We start from the raw sequence: 15,732 nt of genomic DNA on the forward strand, positions 1-15,732 counted from the left end.
CAATCAATCAATCAATGATAAATGGCCATGATGAAACACAAGATCAATGGGAAAACTATTCTGGCGTCCCTTCCAGGAGTTCCTCATGTTCCTTTGAAAGAACAGCACCCACCTCCATGAAAAAGATATCTCCATTCGTGTCTGTCCCCGCGTGGACCACAAATGTCTGCTTCTTCATATGCCGGCTGCCACTGGACCGGATGGAGAGATCACGTCCATTCTGAGGAAAGAGAGACTTTTAGGGACATTTACAAATCCCTCTTATGCATGGCTCTGGGCCCCAAATCCCTAACTAAGCAACAAAACCCAGGTCAGCTCTGTTAGTATGGTCTCCTGTGCCAGCCACCGGCCACCAGGGAAATGTTCAAGGACTTTTTGGTCTCAGGATATCTGTACTTCTTAAAAATTACTGAGGATCGGGGCTGGGGATTTAGCTCAGCGGCAAAAGCGCCTGCCTGGCAAGCGCAAGGTCGTGAGTTCGGTTCCCGGTACCGGAGAAAAACCAAAAAAAAAAAAAAAAAAAAAAAAAAAAAAAAATTACTGAGGATCCGGAGGAGCTTTGGTTCATGGAGTTACATTTATATTTACTGTACTAGAAATCAAAACTAAGAATTTTAAACATGGCTAGTGATTCATTTTAAAATAATAACTCATTAACGATTACATGGTAATAGAAGTAATATACTTTTATAAAATGTATTTTCCCTAACAACAAAAAATGCAGAGTGCAATGTTCTAGTGTTTGGCTCAGTAGAAAACAGCTGCTTTTCCATCTGTTTCTGCATTGTTTGGTACCTCACCATGCCTGGCTGAGGTATGGGAAGAAAATCTGACTCCGCAGATAGGCATTTGGAAAGGGGAGGGTTTCAATAGGTTTTTCAGATAAATATGCGTATTTGTCTTTGCCATTATGCCAGAACTTGAAGAGTAGCAGTTAATCTTAAAATTAGTTGCAAGGTGGAATCTAAAAACAAATCAGTGAATATCTGCTACTATTACATTAAAAGCATTTGTCTATTTTACACTTTGAATGGATCTTCACCTATATTTGAATTTATAACGTTACTGTATTTGGAAAACACTTCCAAAGGTTGACACATCTCATACAATGTTAAAAAATATCCTGCCTGGCAAGTGCAAGGTCCTGAGTTTGATTCCTGGTTTGTTTGTTTTTTTTAAATCTCAGCTGGACATGGTGGTGCACTCCTGTAATCCCAGCATTCGGGAGGCTGAGGCAGGAGGATGGTTGTGAGTTTGAGACCAGCCTGGGCTACAAAGTGCGTTCAAGGCCAGCCTGAACTACATAGTGAGACCCTGTCTCAAAAAGATGAAAAATAAAAATAAAAATCCCATTCACTGATATCACCACCAATATCATTTAAAAAAAATCTTAAAAAAATTACAAAGCTTCAAGTTTGTTTTTTTGTTTTGTTTTGTTTTTTTTGGTATTTTTGAGACAAGGTCTCGCTATGCAGTTCAGGCTGGCCTTGAACTTACTTTGTAGCCCAGGTTGGCCTCGAACTCACAACGATCCTCCTGCCTCAGCCTCCTGAGTGCTGGGATTACAGGCGTGCGCCACCACACCCGATGACAAGCTTCAAGTTTGAAAATCTTCCAAAATTCTCATTTTGTAAAGCTTAAATGTTATCATTGGCAACAAATACCATCAAGTATTTCCTTTTTTTTGGTACCAGGAACTGAACTCAGGACCTTGCGCTTGTCAGGCAGGTGCTTGTGCCGCTGAGCTACATTCCTGGCCCTCTGTCAAGTATTTTCCTTAGAACTGGCTCAACTATTAACTTTGGAGAAAACGTCTGCTAAGTACCCAGTTTTGGACAGCCGCAGCTGTTGGTCATTCTTTCAAGTAAAAATCATGTGTTGCATGAACAATAGTAATGGGTCACTTTGCAACTCAAACTGTCATAGATCGTTTCTCCTCAAACACTCACCATGCCTGGGCTGACTTACATATAATCTCAATTCTGTTACACAGAGTGTTAGCGGGATGTACAGTCCATGACCAGAGCCTCCCACAAGTAAGGAGGTCACTGCTTCCTCAGGGACTTTCAAAAGGAAGCTGATGTTGTTTTAAACTGAGGCCGTGTGGAGCGGAGGCAGGCTGCACACCACTGCTCTGGCAGCTCCGGTGCAAACGTCAGGCTGGTGAGGGGAGCATTTTAGTGTCTTTTAGTGAAAAGTGAAAACACTTTTCACCCTGAGGCACTTTTGGGGTCCACAGATCACACAGAAAAGAACAGTAGGACAGTTTTAGCACAAGGTCCCTAGAGAGATAAAGGACTATGGGTGACCTGGCCCACTCGGTGACACAGCCCCAGGGCAGCCTCTGCGTTAGGCGGGCAGCTGGCGCAGGGCCAGGGAGTCCGAGGGAGGGTCCCGCTCCGCTCACCAGGGTCGCCAGCTGGTCAAGCACCTCGTTGATCTGCTGGCTGTACACAAGCCCGATGTGGGACTTCCCCATCAGGCGGCGTACCTTCTTCCGGATGTCGTTCTTGTTCACCTGCGAAGCCGAGGGAGACGCCTGATGGGGGCCCTGCTCTCCTCTCGGCCAAGTCGGAGACAAGAGGAGGGACAGGTAAGCGTCCTCCCCCAGGGGGGAAGTGGACTCTGAAAGACCACGTCAGCGGACACGAGAACAGTGGCGAGGGCACACACTGCCTGGCTCTGAGAGGTGCCTCTGCCGGCCGCAGGGCGTCACCTGCTCCCCGTCCTAAGCAACAGCACAGCATTTGCCCGAGGGCTCCTCGGAGCGCCTCGCAGAAACAGTGACTCAGAGCGGCGACACTGGGATTCAACACTGGGCCTCAGCTGCAGCCCAGGTGCCACCCGGGCTAAGGATTGTTTTCTTTCCCCAGCCGGCGTCAACCAGCGCTGCGGGAATATGACAGAGTGGACAGAAAACAGCAAACCAAGACAGCCTGCAGGCCTTCCGTGTTTAACCAACGCCTTCGCACTTCAGGAGGCCAAGGAGAACAGCAGGGGAAACTCAGGGTTCTGCTCAGAACAGCTCCCTGGCTCTGTCTCTGTCTCTGTCTGTCTGTCTGTCTGTCTCTCTGAATGATACTGGGAGATTGATCCCAGGGGTGCTCTACACTGAGCTCCATCCCAAGCCCTTTTTAAATTTTTATTTTAAGACAGGGTGTCACTAAGGTGCCAGGCAGGACTCCAACTTGCAAACCTCCTGCCTCGGTCTGCTGAGTGCTGGGATTATAGGCCTGCACCACAGCCGCTGGCTCCAAGGCAACTCCCTCTACCCACCACTCCTGACCTACATCTGCCTTTTCAGATGAAGACTCCTCTATTTCACAACTTTCTTCTTTCACAGCTATAATCAAATGAAACTAGAATTCACCATTACTTTGGTAATGGGAGCTCTTCTTACAGGAAATCCTGTATGATAAAAGACTCGTACTGAAAACTTTTGAGCAAATGTTCTAGGATTTTAGAATCTGCTACTGTAAAAAAAAATAGTAACAATAATAATTTATCGGCTTCTCGTGGAGCTCTGTTGACATTCTCAAACTACTTGGCAAAGAAAGGCCATATAAAGTTCAAAATAAATCATACAGAATGATCATTTATCTTTCAACTTTCATAACCAAAACCAGCCCGGCAACAGCAGTTAAAAGGATCTTGCATGGGCCAACAGAGGCCTCAGACTTTGAATCAGGAAGGGAGCCGCAGTAAGACGCCTGGACAGCTTCCCCAGCCCCCGAACTCAGGCAGGAGGAAAAGCCTTGTCCTGCCAGCATCGGCCAGAGCTGGACACATGGAAACCCAGTGCTACCTTCATCAGCAACATGTAGGAGATGAGGTTATGCAGCAGTGTGGCCAGCAAGCGGTCTTCATCGTCCTCCAGGCGCTTCCGGTCATGGTCTCCCAGGGACAGGTACCTAAGCAAAAGACCGGGCACGAGTCAGCCCTCCCGTGGGAGCTGCAGGGCTAAGCGGAAGGAGGCAGAGTCTGCATAAGTGTCCCAAGCCCCATACCTGTCAATCATTTCCTGGGGACCCTGGTCCATCCCCATCCCCTCTCTCTCCAACATCACAGCATCTAAGAACGCATCTTCCCAGAACTGCATCTGGTCCCACAATGTAGAGCGCTCCTTGCCTGGGGACAATGAAGCTCTTTTCAGGGGCTTATTTAACACTTAAAACATACAGCTGCCACATGAAAACAGAGTAGACTCAGATAAAAGGGAGTCAGTCCAAATTCCAGGGAAAAGGAAGCACAAACCTCTCCACCCCAGTCTAGCATGCCTGCCACCAGCCCCAGATGCCTCCAAGAGAGGCCCGGTCCCTCCCAGCAGCAGCATGAACACAGCACACACAGAGAGGCGGTTACTTAGAGAAAAGGTCTCCATAGCAGCATCTTCTAACTGGTCCCACATGGATCCTTTGTCCCTTCCTGCCAAGTTGCAGCAGGAAGGACCATGGCAGCAAGAAAGGGAAGAAAGGAAGACAGAAGACAGCAGCTGTTGATTAACGCCAAAGTCCGAGCTCATCTGGTTTTCACCCACTGCCTGTTCTAGACCTCATAGGTCACCTGCTTCAGATATAAAAACGCGAGGCATCGGACATCAGCACAGACATCGCAAAAGCCAAGCAGCTACTGCCCAGCAGCATCCTCTCCCCAGGCTGAACCCGGCTTTCCTCAGTCAAGAGGCCTTCCCGCTCCATGTCCTACCTAGGAGTCCCTCATAGAGATAGACTCGCTGGCTTGCATCCTCAGAAGAGCGAACCGGGCTGCCCGCCAGCTTCTCCTTTGGCTTCAAGCTGTGGGCTTTACCCTAGAGAGACAAAGCAACAGGTCAGCTACCCGAGGAAGGGTGAAGAGAAACAAAGTAAACCGAGCACCTCAGCACCAGGCTGCCAGGCCAGGTGCCATTCAGCAACCGCACAGCCCCGGCCTCTGCTCCTGCTCTGCCTGCCTCTGGGACGTGACCAAGAGTCAGTCTGATAATCCTGCCTGACTGACACGACGGCCTCCGAAACCAAGCGATGAAGTTTCTATTCTGACTTGTCTTCACTCCTTAGTCTCTGTACACTGTTTTCTTAAAACAAGACCAAAAACAAAAACAAAAACAAAAACGAAACCCCACCACAGGCTACTTTTCTGCAGCAGCATGACGCAGTAGAAAGAACACAGGATTTGAAGTCAAAGTGAACACAACGCGGACCCTGGCCTATCGGCTTTGTGACCTCTGGCCCAAAACTTAAGCTTCTCTGAGCCCCATTTTCCTCATCTGTAAAAGAAAGGTTGTAACCCCCACCTCATGGGACGAGGGCAAGGACTAATGTTTAACACTTGTCTAATTATTTTTTTCAGCGCTGGGGTGGAACCCTGGGCCTCACACATGCGAGGCAATCACTACCACAGAGCTACCTCCGAAGCCTCATGAGGGTCAGAGCTGAAAATACACAAAAAGCATGTAACAGGGCCTGGCACACGGCTGGCAACTGAGCTAAAGACACTGATTTCTGCTTTCCTTCCGTTTCTTAGGGAGAAGTACCACCAACTCCCCTGGCCGTCTCTGCAATACTAGACTTTCCATTCACTCACAAAAGATTTCCACCCAGGGAAAGGGCAGATGCTGTGCTGTAACGCCGTGCCTCTTACACTCGCAGGGCAGAAAAAGCGGAGAGGCCACCGCGCGTAGATTATTGGGCAACGCCTAACTAGTGTGACTGAATGCCAACCTCCTGCTTCACAGCCCAGGACCTTGCTCAGTGGACCGTATCGATTTAATCTACTTCTTTTCCTGAGCCAAGAAATTTAGGCAACTGCTATCAGCAACTCAGCTGTACAAAGATCCCTTGCACAGGACCAGTAAGAATGTGTCCCGGAAGGCTTCTTGCAAGACTGACTCCGGGGGCTGGGGATTTAGCTCAGCGGCAAAGCGCCTGCCTGGCAAGCGCAAGGTCGTGAGTTCGGTTCCCGGTACCGGAGAAAAAACAACAACAAAAAAGACTGACTCCGGACGGTACCATCCTTACAGACTCAGACTCAGCGTCACCCTGACCCTCAACCTTGTCCCAACCTTCCCTCTGGGGAAGAAAGGCGTGTATAGAAAGTTCTAGTCACCAGTGTTAAGAGAGTTCCTTCAAATGTTATCTTCCATTCTGCCCACAGAATGAAGCTAAGCTCCACTGTCCTCCCTGCTAACGAAGAGGTGAGTGGGTCAGAGCCTCGGCACAGCCACACAGCGCGAGCTGCGTGCCCACAGCCAGGGCCGCACGGCTCCATTTCACCACAGCGCTGAGGCCTTATCAGGTGCCTGAGGGGAAAAGCTTCTGCTCCTTAAGGCTCTGCTCTCTCACTTGCCGGAAAAGACCATTCAGAGCAATACCCCTCGAGTGGAATCACGCCCGCAGCACCTCGTCCCTTTGGGATGGAATCTGGCACTTGTACATCCCTTCCTAGGTTTTCATTAATGAACGAAGCAACTGTCAGGAATGGGCTGCAGTGAGACGCTATTTCCAAACACTATCCGGACAGAGCAGGGACCAGACTAGAGCTCGGCAACAGTGGACCCTCAAGCTATGACTGACCCGACAAATGAACAGCTTGGGTTATGACTCGAATGCCGGCTGCATGTGCTTCCAGATGGTCTCATTTAGATTTAACCCTTAAAGAGCTTTGGAAGAAGCATGGTAACATCCTTTCCTGTACGGGGTTAATGGAGAGGTCCCGGGCCAGTGTCTCTCTAAGGACACTGAGACCTGCCTCTGTACAGGAGAGACTCTGAAGGCTGCGTAGAGGAACCTGAGCCTTCAGTTGACAAGGTGAGTTACCCAGCCCTCGGGAACCCACTGAGTTCGTAAGTCAAGGGGCCACCACAGTCCATAGTTACAGGCACCCTGGCACTTGTGAAAGCTGCCCTTGGCCTGACATCGCCGGACACCTACCGCTCCATTACCACAGGGGACTGGACGCCCTTCCCCAACTGCAGGGCCCTCATTTACCCACAATTCAGGAGATCACAGAGCCAAATGACTGAGAAAAAAGCCTTAAGAAACATTTTCTGTCACCTGCGCCGCTTTACTTTGTTGCAGGGCTGAGGGTGGCACCCGGCGCCACCCACATGCTCAGCAAGCGCTCTCCCACAGAGCTGCACCCCCACCCCAGCTTTCCCTTCTGTCTCCTAACTTCTCGTACTTCTCCAGCCCACTTCCCTCCCCCAGTAAAGAAAAGGTCTTCCTGGGTCAGTAAATAAAGCTTACAAAGATGGAGCTTGTGGCAGAGTTGGTCTCAATCTCACTATCAGACAAAGTGCCCCGAGAACTTGCCAGGTGGGCGCTGCCCTCACCACTTGGTCCATCACCTGCGTTGCTGCTCAGGTCGCTGTCCGCACCGAGGGTCTCTCCAGAACTATTACTCACCTGGGAAGGAACAGGGCGGTGAGGGCCGCTCCCAGGCAGGGGAGTTCTCGCTATTCCCGCGGCACGGGCCTGTCAGAGCGTCTCCAAGTGCCCTCTTTCTAAGCCACAGAGAGGCCCGGGACGGGCACGCAGCTCCACCAGCACCATGCCGTCCTGAGGCTGGGGACGGCCTCCGGAGAGAAGGGAGCCCCTGCCACGGGGTCCGCGCCCGCCCGCCGGGTGCCAGTGTGGTGCCCCCTACCACGGTGCTAACTTCAGAGTCCTGACTTGAGCTTCGGACCAGAACAGCCGGACGCACGCCGACGACAGAGTCTCGATCGGTCCTCTGCAAGAAGACATGGGCTCAGGCGCAGGAGGGAGGTGTCCATCTGCTCCTCACTGCCCTCCGAAACACCGCCCCTCCCTTCCCACGCCCACCCTCTGACATGGCCCTGAGACAGGCCGTGAGTCACGTGTTCCTTTCTTCAATAGGAAACAGCATAACTTACACAGTGAAAAAGGAGGAAAACCCATTAAACAAATACACGCACTGTCAAAGACACATAAAAAAATAAGGACATAAGAATAAGCCACAGATCTACCAAGGAATATATTTCCCTTCTCTTTTCTAAATACAACTTAAAAATAAACCCGGAATCATAGTGCTTATAGCCTGTGGTGCATCTTTCCATGTCACTAAATTTTTGAAAACACAACCTTTCATAGACACTAATACTATATTACATGATTTATGGTACGTGTTTAATCATTCCTTCATTACTGGATATTTATGTTGTTTTAAAGCTGCTCTTTCACCTGTTTTAACTTAAGTATTCTGAAGGTGGGTGTGATGGTGCACACCTGTAATCCGAGCAATTGAGAGGTTGAGCCAGGAGGATCACCATGAGTTTGAGGCCAGCTTGACTACATAGTGAGACCCTGTCTCAAAAAAACCAAACCAAAAACAAACAAAAAATCTGAGGGTTGGGAGTGTGGCTCAGCGGTAGAGTGCTTGTGTAGCACGTGTGAAGCCCTATGTTCAAACCTAACACTGTTTAAAGAAATACTCTGAGATAACAAATTTAATTCCATCTTTTTGTTTTTGATTTCTGCAATACTGGGGTTTGAACCCAGGACCTTCACAGTGAGCTACAACCCCAGGCTTTTTATTTTCCATTTAGAGACATGGCATGTTATGTCACTAAATTGCCCAGACTGGGTTCAAACTTGTGATTCTCCTGCTTCAGCCTCCCAGAGTGCTAGGATGACAGCACTCTGCCCATTTCCAACAAAGCTGTCCAACCTGAGAAGCAGACGTCAGGCTCACACCACTGTCCGCACTGATCTGGGACTTCTTTTCTTCTGTCTCACCAAGGTCAAAGGCAGGTTTGCTCACTTCCGGCACTGAGAAGGGAAGAATTCTGTCACTCAGCACACAGAGGGTGGGGCGGGCTGGAGAAGGGAGTGGGACAGCGGCACAGCCTGGTCCCAGTCACCTTTCCAGGGACTGCCCCCCCGGACCCAGAGGAAGAGGCGCCCAGGTGCTTTAAAAACCAAACAGAACAAATTAGACCTGGTCTCAGGGGGCTCTGGACCCCTCTTCTCAACCGGAGAAGATGCTGAGCCAATCACCCTCGGGCAGAAGTGTCCCACCACTGCCCAACCACACAACATGGCGCCCAGAGTCAGAGCCTCACTGGAGCCAGGGCCATGTAAGGCGCCCAGGTCATCAGCAAATGTGTCCAGCGGAGCTGGGAGAGGCCAGCCCCGCAGAGAAAAGGAAATGCCCGCCCCACCCTGCCCTCCAACAGCTATACCAGACAAAACAACCAACAACCACCCTTTCACCGCACCCCCACAATGGTATGGCAGAAGGACAGGATGACAGGAAGCAGGAGAGCGTGCCTAGGCAAGCCACCAGAGAGGTGGGCAGCTACAGACTCAACACGGAGGGACAGCAACCATCTCTGCCAACTGTGCCCACAGGCCTCCTGGCGGTGGGGAGCGGTCAGCCAATGGGGGCACCGCACTCGACAAAGCCTCCCCCACCGAAGTGTGGGGGTTTCTCCGAGACACCCTGTGTGCTGGGGGTGGAGCAGGAAGCAGCCTACAAGCCGTACGCCTAGAAATCACACATCACCTACCTGCTTTCCGGCCAAATACCCCCCAGGAGCAAATTTGGGGTGGGGCTGAGCACTGGGCCTGGGGAGTTGGCAGGTATGGGAGACTTGGGGACAGGAAGGGGCATTTGTTCCTTACTCTGTTTTTCCAAAGCTTTTTGCTTTTTCACTTCCTGGTGCTTGTTCCACAATTCTACCCCAGATGCAATGCAAGCAGGAGAAAAAGGAGAGAGTCAGAGGCTGGTCAGACGGGTGGAGGGACACCCACCCACCCTAGTGGACTCCATCTTGGGCACAGGATTACCAACCAAGAGATACAAAGCGTCTTCACCGGGGCAGGGGGACGCGAACCAAGATATCCAAGGCCTTCCCCCAACTCAGAACTAAAGATCCAAATCCTAAACCAGCCCCAATGCGGCAGTAGAAACCCTGGGAGGGCCGGGAGGAGGCTCTCCGCTCCGACCTTAGGAACCTGATCCTAAGAGCCTGGACTTGGCGCTCGACAGTGCGGGCGTGACATAATGTGGGATCAGCTGCAACGCGCACCAACCATGCTCTCTGCCCTAGGAGCCGGGGACAGCAGCCCTGACAGACACCAGGTAACACAGACGACAGCCCCCATCAGCCAAGCGCTTCAGACTCGCTGGCTGGACAGAGCTGGTCAGCGCCCTTCCTTGCTGCTCGCCAGAGAACAACTCGCCCTCAGAACTAGTGCCTGCCCTACCAAGAGACCCACGCTTAGCCAGCTGCTTGAGCACATGCTTCCGGCAGAAGCGACAGAGAACACAGAATGGCCGAGACTAGCATCTCTCAGGGCAAAGCAGACGGGATTCCGATGGCAGCGGTTCCTTTCCTGGAAGGACCTGCAGAGTTTACTTGTAGGACCTCCTCGTTTCCCAGGAGAGGAGACAGGGAACGAGGGGAAGTGATTGGCCCAAACATTTCTAGTTGGGGGCAACTACAGGAGTGCAACTCAAGACCTCCAACCTCACGTGGCAGCTCCCTTTCTAGAATGCTCTGTCGGGGCAGGAGAAAGCATGTCACCTGCCTCCAGGAGAATGTTATGCCGGCTAGAGAAGTGGAGTGCCCCAAAAAGGGAACTGGTTCCTCATCACCATTTATGGGGCCTTAACCGTTAGTGGTCGCGACAAAGAGGCATCAGCTAAGTAGGGTGCCTGGGGACCCAGAACCAGCAAAGGACAGACACGCACGGCCTAGGCGACCCTGGCCAGGGAGGGAGGAAGCCAAACCAAGGTGACTCCAGAGAGTGTGTAGACAAACACAACCTGAGCTGCTGCGAATGAGGCAGGGGAGGAAGGGCTGAGAGAAGAGCTGACTCGGAGATCTCTAGCTCCAGGGCCCTGGGCCCAGGAAAGTGGGGGCTGCAGACACGACACCGAGGCACAGAGTCCTGGCAGTCAGTCCCCAGCTGAGGAAAAACTGCCTTCAGAGACCCGGATGATCATCAGTTTACAACCCAGAGATGCTTCTATAAACTTCCTTACAGCTTTCTGGAGCTCACACGGCCTCTCCCTATGTGAAGAAATCCAGAAATAAAAAGAGGGACGAGGAGGACTGCTCAGATCCCCTGCACTACGCCTCACAGGCCTCGGAACAACACTTCTGTTCTTCCTCTAAGATGTCAGTGGGGGCGGCTACAGATGGAGCGCAAAGGGACAGAGAAATACAAAGTGACAGCACTAGAAATGGACACAGACCTATCTCCCTCTCTAGAAAGCAAAGCATGGGGGAGAGAAAGGCAGGATTCTGGATGGATTGAGAGAAGGGAGGGATATTGAAGGAGCCAGGACCCCTGGAGCACACCACGCACACGGATACGTACCCACAGATGCTACAAAATTCTCCTCCTTTAAACTTCTGGTGTCCGGCTCCTTAGGACCCTTTCCTGTGGCACTCGGTGCCCGAGGCCCCAGCTGGGGGAGTCTCAGCTGGGCCATAGCCTTTGGGTCCCCCCGCCCAGCCAGACCAGGGTCCTTGCCAACTGGGGTATTTACACTCTCTGTGGGACTTCTCTTCCGCTTGTCTGGCTCTGAGGGGAAAATCAAAGACAGACAGAGGTTAACAGAGGCAGCGGACGGGAGCCCAGGCGAGGAAATGAGGTGCGAGACGCCGGGACGCAGGGCCATGGTGAATAAGGGAGTGCAGGAAGGCACGGCCGACATCTGATTTCTCACAACCGAGTCAGGCCCACTACGTACACACGTGCTAGAACACAAAACCCCCAGCCCGTGGGGCCCTCACTGTGGGACACGTCGGCAGCCCCTGGGGACGAGCGGGAGAGGGCCGGCGCGGCCTACCTTTGCTGTAGTAGTGGGTCTGCGCGATCTCCAGGAGCCCAAAGATGCTGGCCATGCCCCCCAGCCCCGCGTGGGCGTAGGACTGCTCCAGGCTGAGCACCGTGCACTTGAGGAGGTCCAGCATGCCCTTGTACACCTTCCGGCTGATCTCCTGCAACCACAAGCCAGGGCCTGGTGGGCACACCCGCTTCAGGATCCACGTCCTTCTGCCCAGGAGACTCCCACGCCCCGGGCCCAGCGCTGACCACGTCCGGGATGACGTCCTGCCGGGCCTCATCCTCGGTCTGCGTGACGCGGTTCAGCTTGCTCAGGACGAAGACCCGCAGCTGCTCGCTCTCCAGCAGCCGCCGCACCTTCTTCATGTTGAGCCAGCCCACGCCCTGGCCGTCCAGCACGCTGTGCACCACCTCCTTCAGGAACTGCTGGTTCTCGCTGCGGGCCACACAGCACGCCGTGGGTACCGGCCGCCCGGCAGAGCAGCGCTCCTCTCACCAGGCACGCATTTGCCTCCAGAGGCCAAAGGCAAAGCCACGCCCTGTGAGGTCCCTGGCCTCCGCATCCCATCTGCAGGTAGTTTGGTTTCCCCTTTCCCACCAGAAAACATCACTGCCCAGTGGGGAGCGGACGGGAACGGGAAGGGCGGGCAGGAAACTGACTTCCTCCCCTCCGAGAGCTTCCCTCCACATCTTCAGTGTCCTCAAGTTTTGCACAGTAACCACTGCCCAACCCGAGAACCTTTTCTATTTTTCCCCTGAGGAATGAACCCAGGGCCGCTCTGCCACTGGTTTATACCCAGCCCTTTTCATCGTTCACTTATAGATAGGGTCTCACTACACCGGCCAGGTTAGCCTTGAACTTGACATTTCCTGCCTCAGCCTCTCAGGAGAGAGGGGCGTAGAGGAGTGCACCATCGCACCCAGCTACTCTACCTGAGAACTCTAACAACAGCATCGCCCTTCATTACCTAGAATTGCTGGACCGGCCTTGGGGTGACGGAGGCTCTCTTTTCACTGTTGGGCTGTGTTTAATCACAGACGACTTCTGGTCCACCAAGGCCCTCCTGTTTCCTGTAGCGAGGAAGGCAGGAAAGACAGGTGTCATTGCCAGCCGGGGCTTGCACAGCACAGCCCTGGGTGGCAGTGCTCTGCGCCCACGCCAGCGGGGCCGGCTGGGGCGGCACCGGGGCGGCACACACAGGCAGAAGCAGCCATGGCAATGTGGAGGAGGTGGGGATGGAGACGGCCGCTCCACATGCACCGCAGCGCGCCCCGTGGGCAGCACGGGCTCTCGGGACGGCAAGGCAGGTCACTCAGGGGAGGCCACTTGCTCCGCGAGGAGGATGGCCCTCAGGCAGGCACGGAGGATGCTAGGAGAAAAGAGATCATGCACAGCTCACGGGCAAGACCCACCTTCACCACTCCCGGGGCCGGCTTCAGTAACAATCTCCATTAGAGTATTTAGCCCAAATACTGGGACACAAAATACACAATTAGTAGATGCACCATGACACCGTGACCCATACACCCTCTGATGGAGCGGGAAGTCAAGCGTCTGAGAGTCCTCCCAAAGCTGCAAGGGCGCAAGTGACCTTGGCTCTCGGTCACACTAGCACCGGAGGCCAAGTGACCCGGAGACAACCAAGGCTCCGAGAAGGACCATCTTTAAGGCTGGGGCCTCCCGAAGCCAGGGGGAGTAACAACAAAGGGCGCCTCGATGCTCAGCAGGCACATGCGCGTCTAGCACAGGGGTCCAAAGGCTTGGGGGCGTCCCCGGGCAAGAGGCTCCTCTCGCAGACACTGCCGTGGGGAGTGGGGGACGTGCGGATGGGAGGTGCCGGGAGGGACAGGAGCAGCGGATGGGATGAAGCGCCAGCATGCAATGAAGGTTTCGACGCTCGCCCCTTCCGGTGGATCCAACAAAGCCAGCCGCATGAACACCACCCCCTCCCCAGCCTGCCTGCCACAGCTGGGGCCGGATCTGCTGCTGCGGGGCTCCTCAGTCCCTGAACTGGCCCCCTTCTGCTCGCCTCGGCCACATTCCCCTCCCCACTGGAGGAGCCATCGCTTAGACCCCTGGCATTTTCAGTCACTGCGGGTGAGAGCTCAGTCGCAGAATCACGGAGCTCCTTCTTACTCTGCACTCCCTACCGTAATTAAATATTCGAGCACGGTAGCCACCAAAAACAAACAAAAGCCAAGTTCAATTCAGTGAGGCCCCTCAAACTGTCAGAGGTCACAAGGTAACTGAAAGAAGTCCTGGAAAGCCACCCGGCCCACTCCCAGACCCCAACATGGGCCCCACCCTGGGACGAAGCCGGCTCTGTCAGCACTGCCAGGCCTCCATGGGCACGCTCCAGGGGCAGCTCTGCGGATGGCTTCATCCTCAGGGCAGGTGACTGGGGACAGCTGATGACCCCTACGTCAGTCACGGATCTCTGACCAGGGTCTCCCCACCCCCAGAAGCAGCAGGGACGCCACAGCTGCCATGAACCTACTCGACAGGACAGGGCCTTCTCTATCTACAGCGAGTCTCATCCGACTCCCGCCAGGCGCCTGTGACGCGCACTGAAAGCCATGAGAAGCGAGTGGGGGCAGTGCCAGCCCCAGCGCTCGGGGTCCAGGGCTCCTGACGGGCACGCCAGGTCTGACGGTCTTCTAGGAAAACCCGGCCTGGCACAAGAAAGGCTGCCGTTACCTTTCAGACTGGGGAATGGTGTGGTCTTCTCGCGGGCACCTTTGGTGGGCAGCGTGAGGTTTGAAAGGCTGAAACTTGTGCTGTGGTTCCGGTACAAGCTGCCTGTGGAGGGGAGGGCGCGGGAACAACCGTTCAGCGAGGAAATCAAAACACTGAGGCCTGGGACTGGCACGGTCCTCTCCTCCCTCCTTTCTAAGTGCAGGTGGCGCACTGGGCCGGACAGTCCCTGCTCTTGGAAGGGATCACGTCTAATTCGGGGCCGACAAAGGGATCATCACCAGCAATGCTCAAAACCCAGTCACGAAAAAAAAAACCCAGTGACAACTGTCACTGCCCACCTCCTGTGATAACATCCTCACCGACTGCTCACCCCGCCCAAAAGCTGGCGGTTAATACCCTTCTGGTGTGAAGGGGGAGCTGCCCCTCCCTGGCTGAGGGAGGTCTTCCACTCACACCCCATGAAGGCTCTCTCCGCCCGAGACCCGCACACTTGAAGTGACACCACTCCTCACTGCAGGGCAAGTCTCAAACACAAAAATCAGCCTCAGGTAGACTTCAAAGAACGTTCACAGAAGCCCCTCAGTAGCAAAGGATACATCTGACGTAAACCTAAGGCAAATCTGACCAGAATGTTTCTATAAAGTAGTGATTTTGACTTTAATGGTCAATTTTCAACGGACTGCTCGGCTATCTTGCCTGAAACAGACGAAACCTTCACAAACACTGAGTGGCTGATTTACCTGTCCTTTTTGGACCCCATCTAAAAATCCTTTCCGCAGTATCACCCCAGATGGCCTCAACTAGGGCTTGGGGAGGGCAGCCCAGCCCCACATCTCAGATGGACAGGAGGCACGGCCGGGCTCAGTACTTACTGGCGAAGGACATGATGCCCCCGAAGCCCTCGGCGCTGGTGTTGGAGACGGTGGAGGTGGGGGAGCTCGCACGGGAGTCTGACTCTGCGTCCGAGTCGCTCGCCAGCTTCAAGCTGTTGGGCCGCAGCAGCTTTTGAGCCCTTGAATGCACAGTGGCACCTATGAGCCACAGGCGGGGGACCTAATCTTGGGGAGAATGGGCCTCAGGCTGCACTGCAGTTGTGGCTCCCTCCCTGCGATGCCTGAGCTCCTGGATCAAGCACCAGCCTCAGGAATGGCAGGACCACGAGGACGCTCGGCAAGTGCCCGGCCCAGAGCCCACTGCCGTGAGGTCCTTCAGCACCCAGCT

General features: G+C 53.7%; 1 protein-coding gene across 22 annotated transcripts in view; it reads right to left on the reverse strand.

The window, feature by feature from the left end:
* Madd (MAP-kinase activating death domain) overlaps nt 1-15,732 on the reverse strand; it is a 37,233-nt gene that overhangs the window by 9,089 nt on the left and 12,412 nt on the right. For 4 of the 22 annotated variants that reach the window (XM_013513918.1, XM_013513910.1, XM_005383983.2 and 1 more), the window contains exons 14-30: nt 15,384-15,523; nt 14,512-14,613; nt 13,227-13,286; nt 12,782-12,884; nt 12,063-12,249; nt 11,818-11,968; nt 11,343-11,549; nt 9,639-9,692; nt 8,683-8,783; nt 7,642-7,725; nt 7,242-7,400; nt 4,705-4,807; nt 4,363-4,425; nt 4,008-4,128; nt 3,806-3,911; nt 2,408-2,518; nt 113-220 (exon numbers count right to left, since the gene is read on the reverse strand). In XM_013513918.1, the coding sequence (XP_013369372.1) occupies nt 113-220; nt 2,408-2,518; nt 3,806-3,911; nt 4,008-4,128; nt 4,363-4,425; nt 4,705-4,807; nt 7,242-7,400; nt 7,642-7,725; nt 8,683-8,783; nt 9,639-9,692; nt 11,343-11,549; nt 11,818-11,968; nt 12,063-12,249; nt 12,782-12,884; nt 13,227-13,286; nt 14,512-14,613; nt 15,384-15,523 (1,960 nt within the window). The remainder of the gene's footprint in view (nt 1-112; nt 221-2,407; nt 2,519-3,805; nt 3,912-4,007; nt 4,129-4,362; nt 4,426-4,704; nt 4,808-7,241; nt 7,401-7,641; nt 7,726-8,682; nt 8,784-9,638; nt 9,693-11,342; nt 11,550-11,817; nt 11,969-12,062; nt 12,250-12,781; nt 12,885-13,226; nt 13,287-14,511; nt 14,614-15,383; nt 15,524-15,732) is intronic. The other 18 variants (XM_005383993.2, XM_005383987.2, XM_005383997.2 and 15 more) reach the window with 11 other exon arrangements.

The sequence above is a fragment of the Chinchilla lanigera genome, unplaced genomic scaffold (assembly GCF_000276665.1).
Source record: "Chinchilla lanigera isolate Chin_1 unplaced genomic scaffold, ChiLan1.0 scaffold00021, whole genome shotgun sequence".
NCBI lineage: Eukaryota > Metazoa > Chordata > Mammalia > Rodentia > Chinchillidae > Chinchilla > Chinchilla lanigera.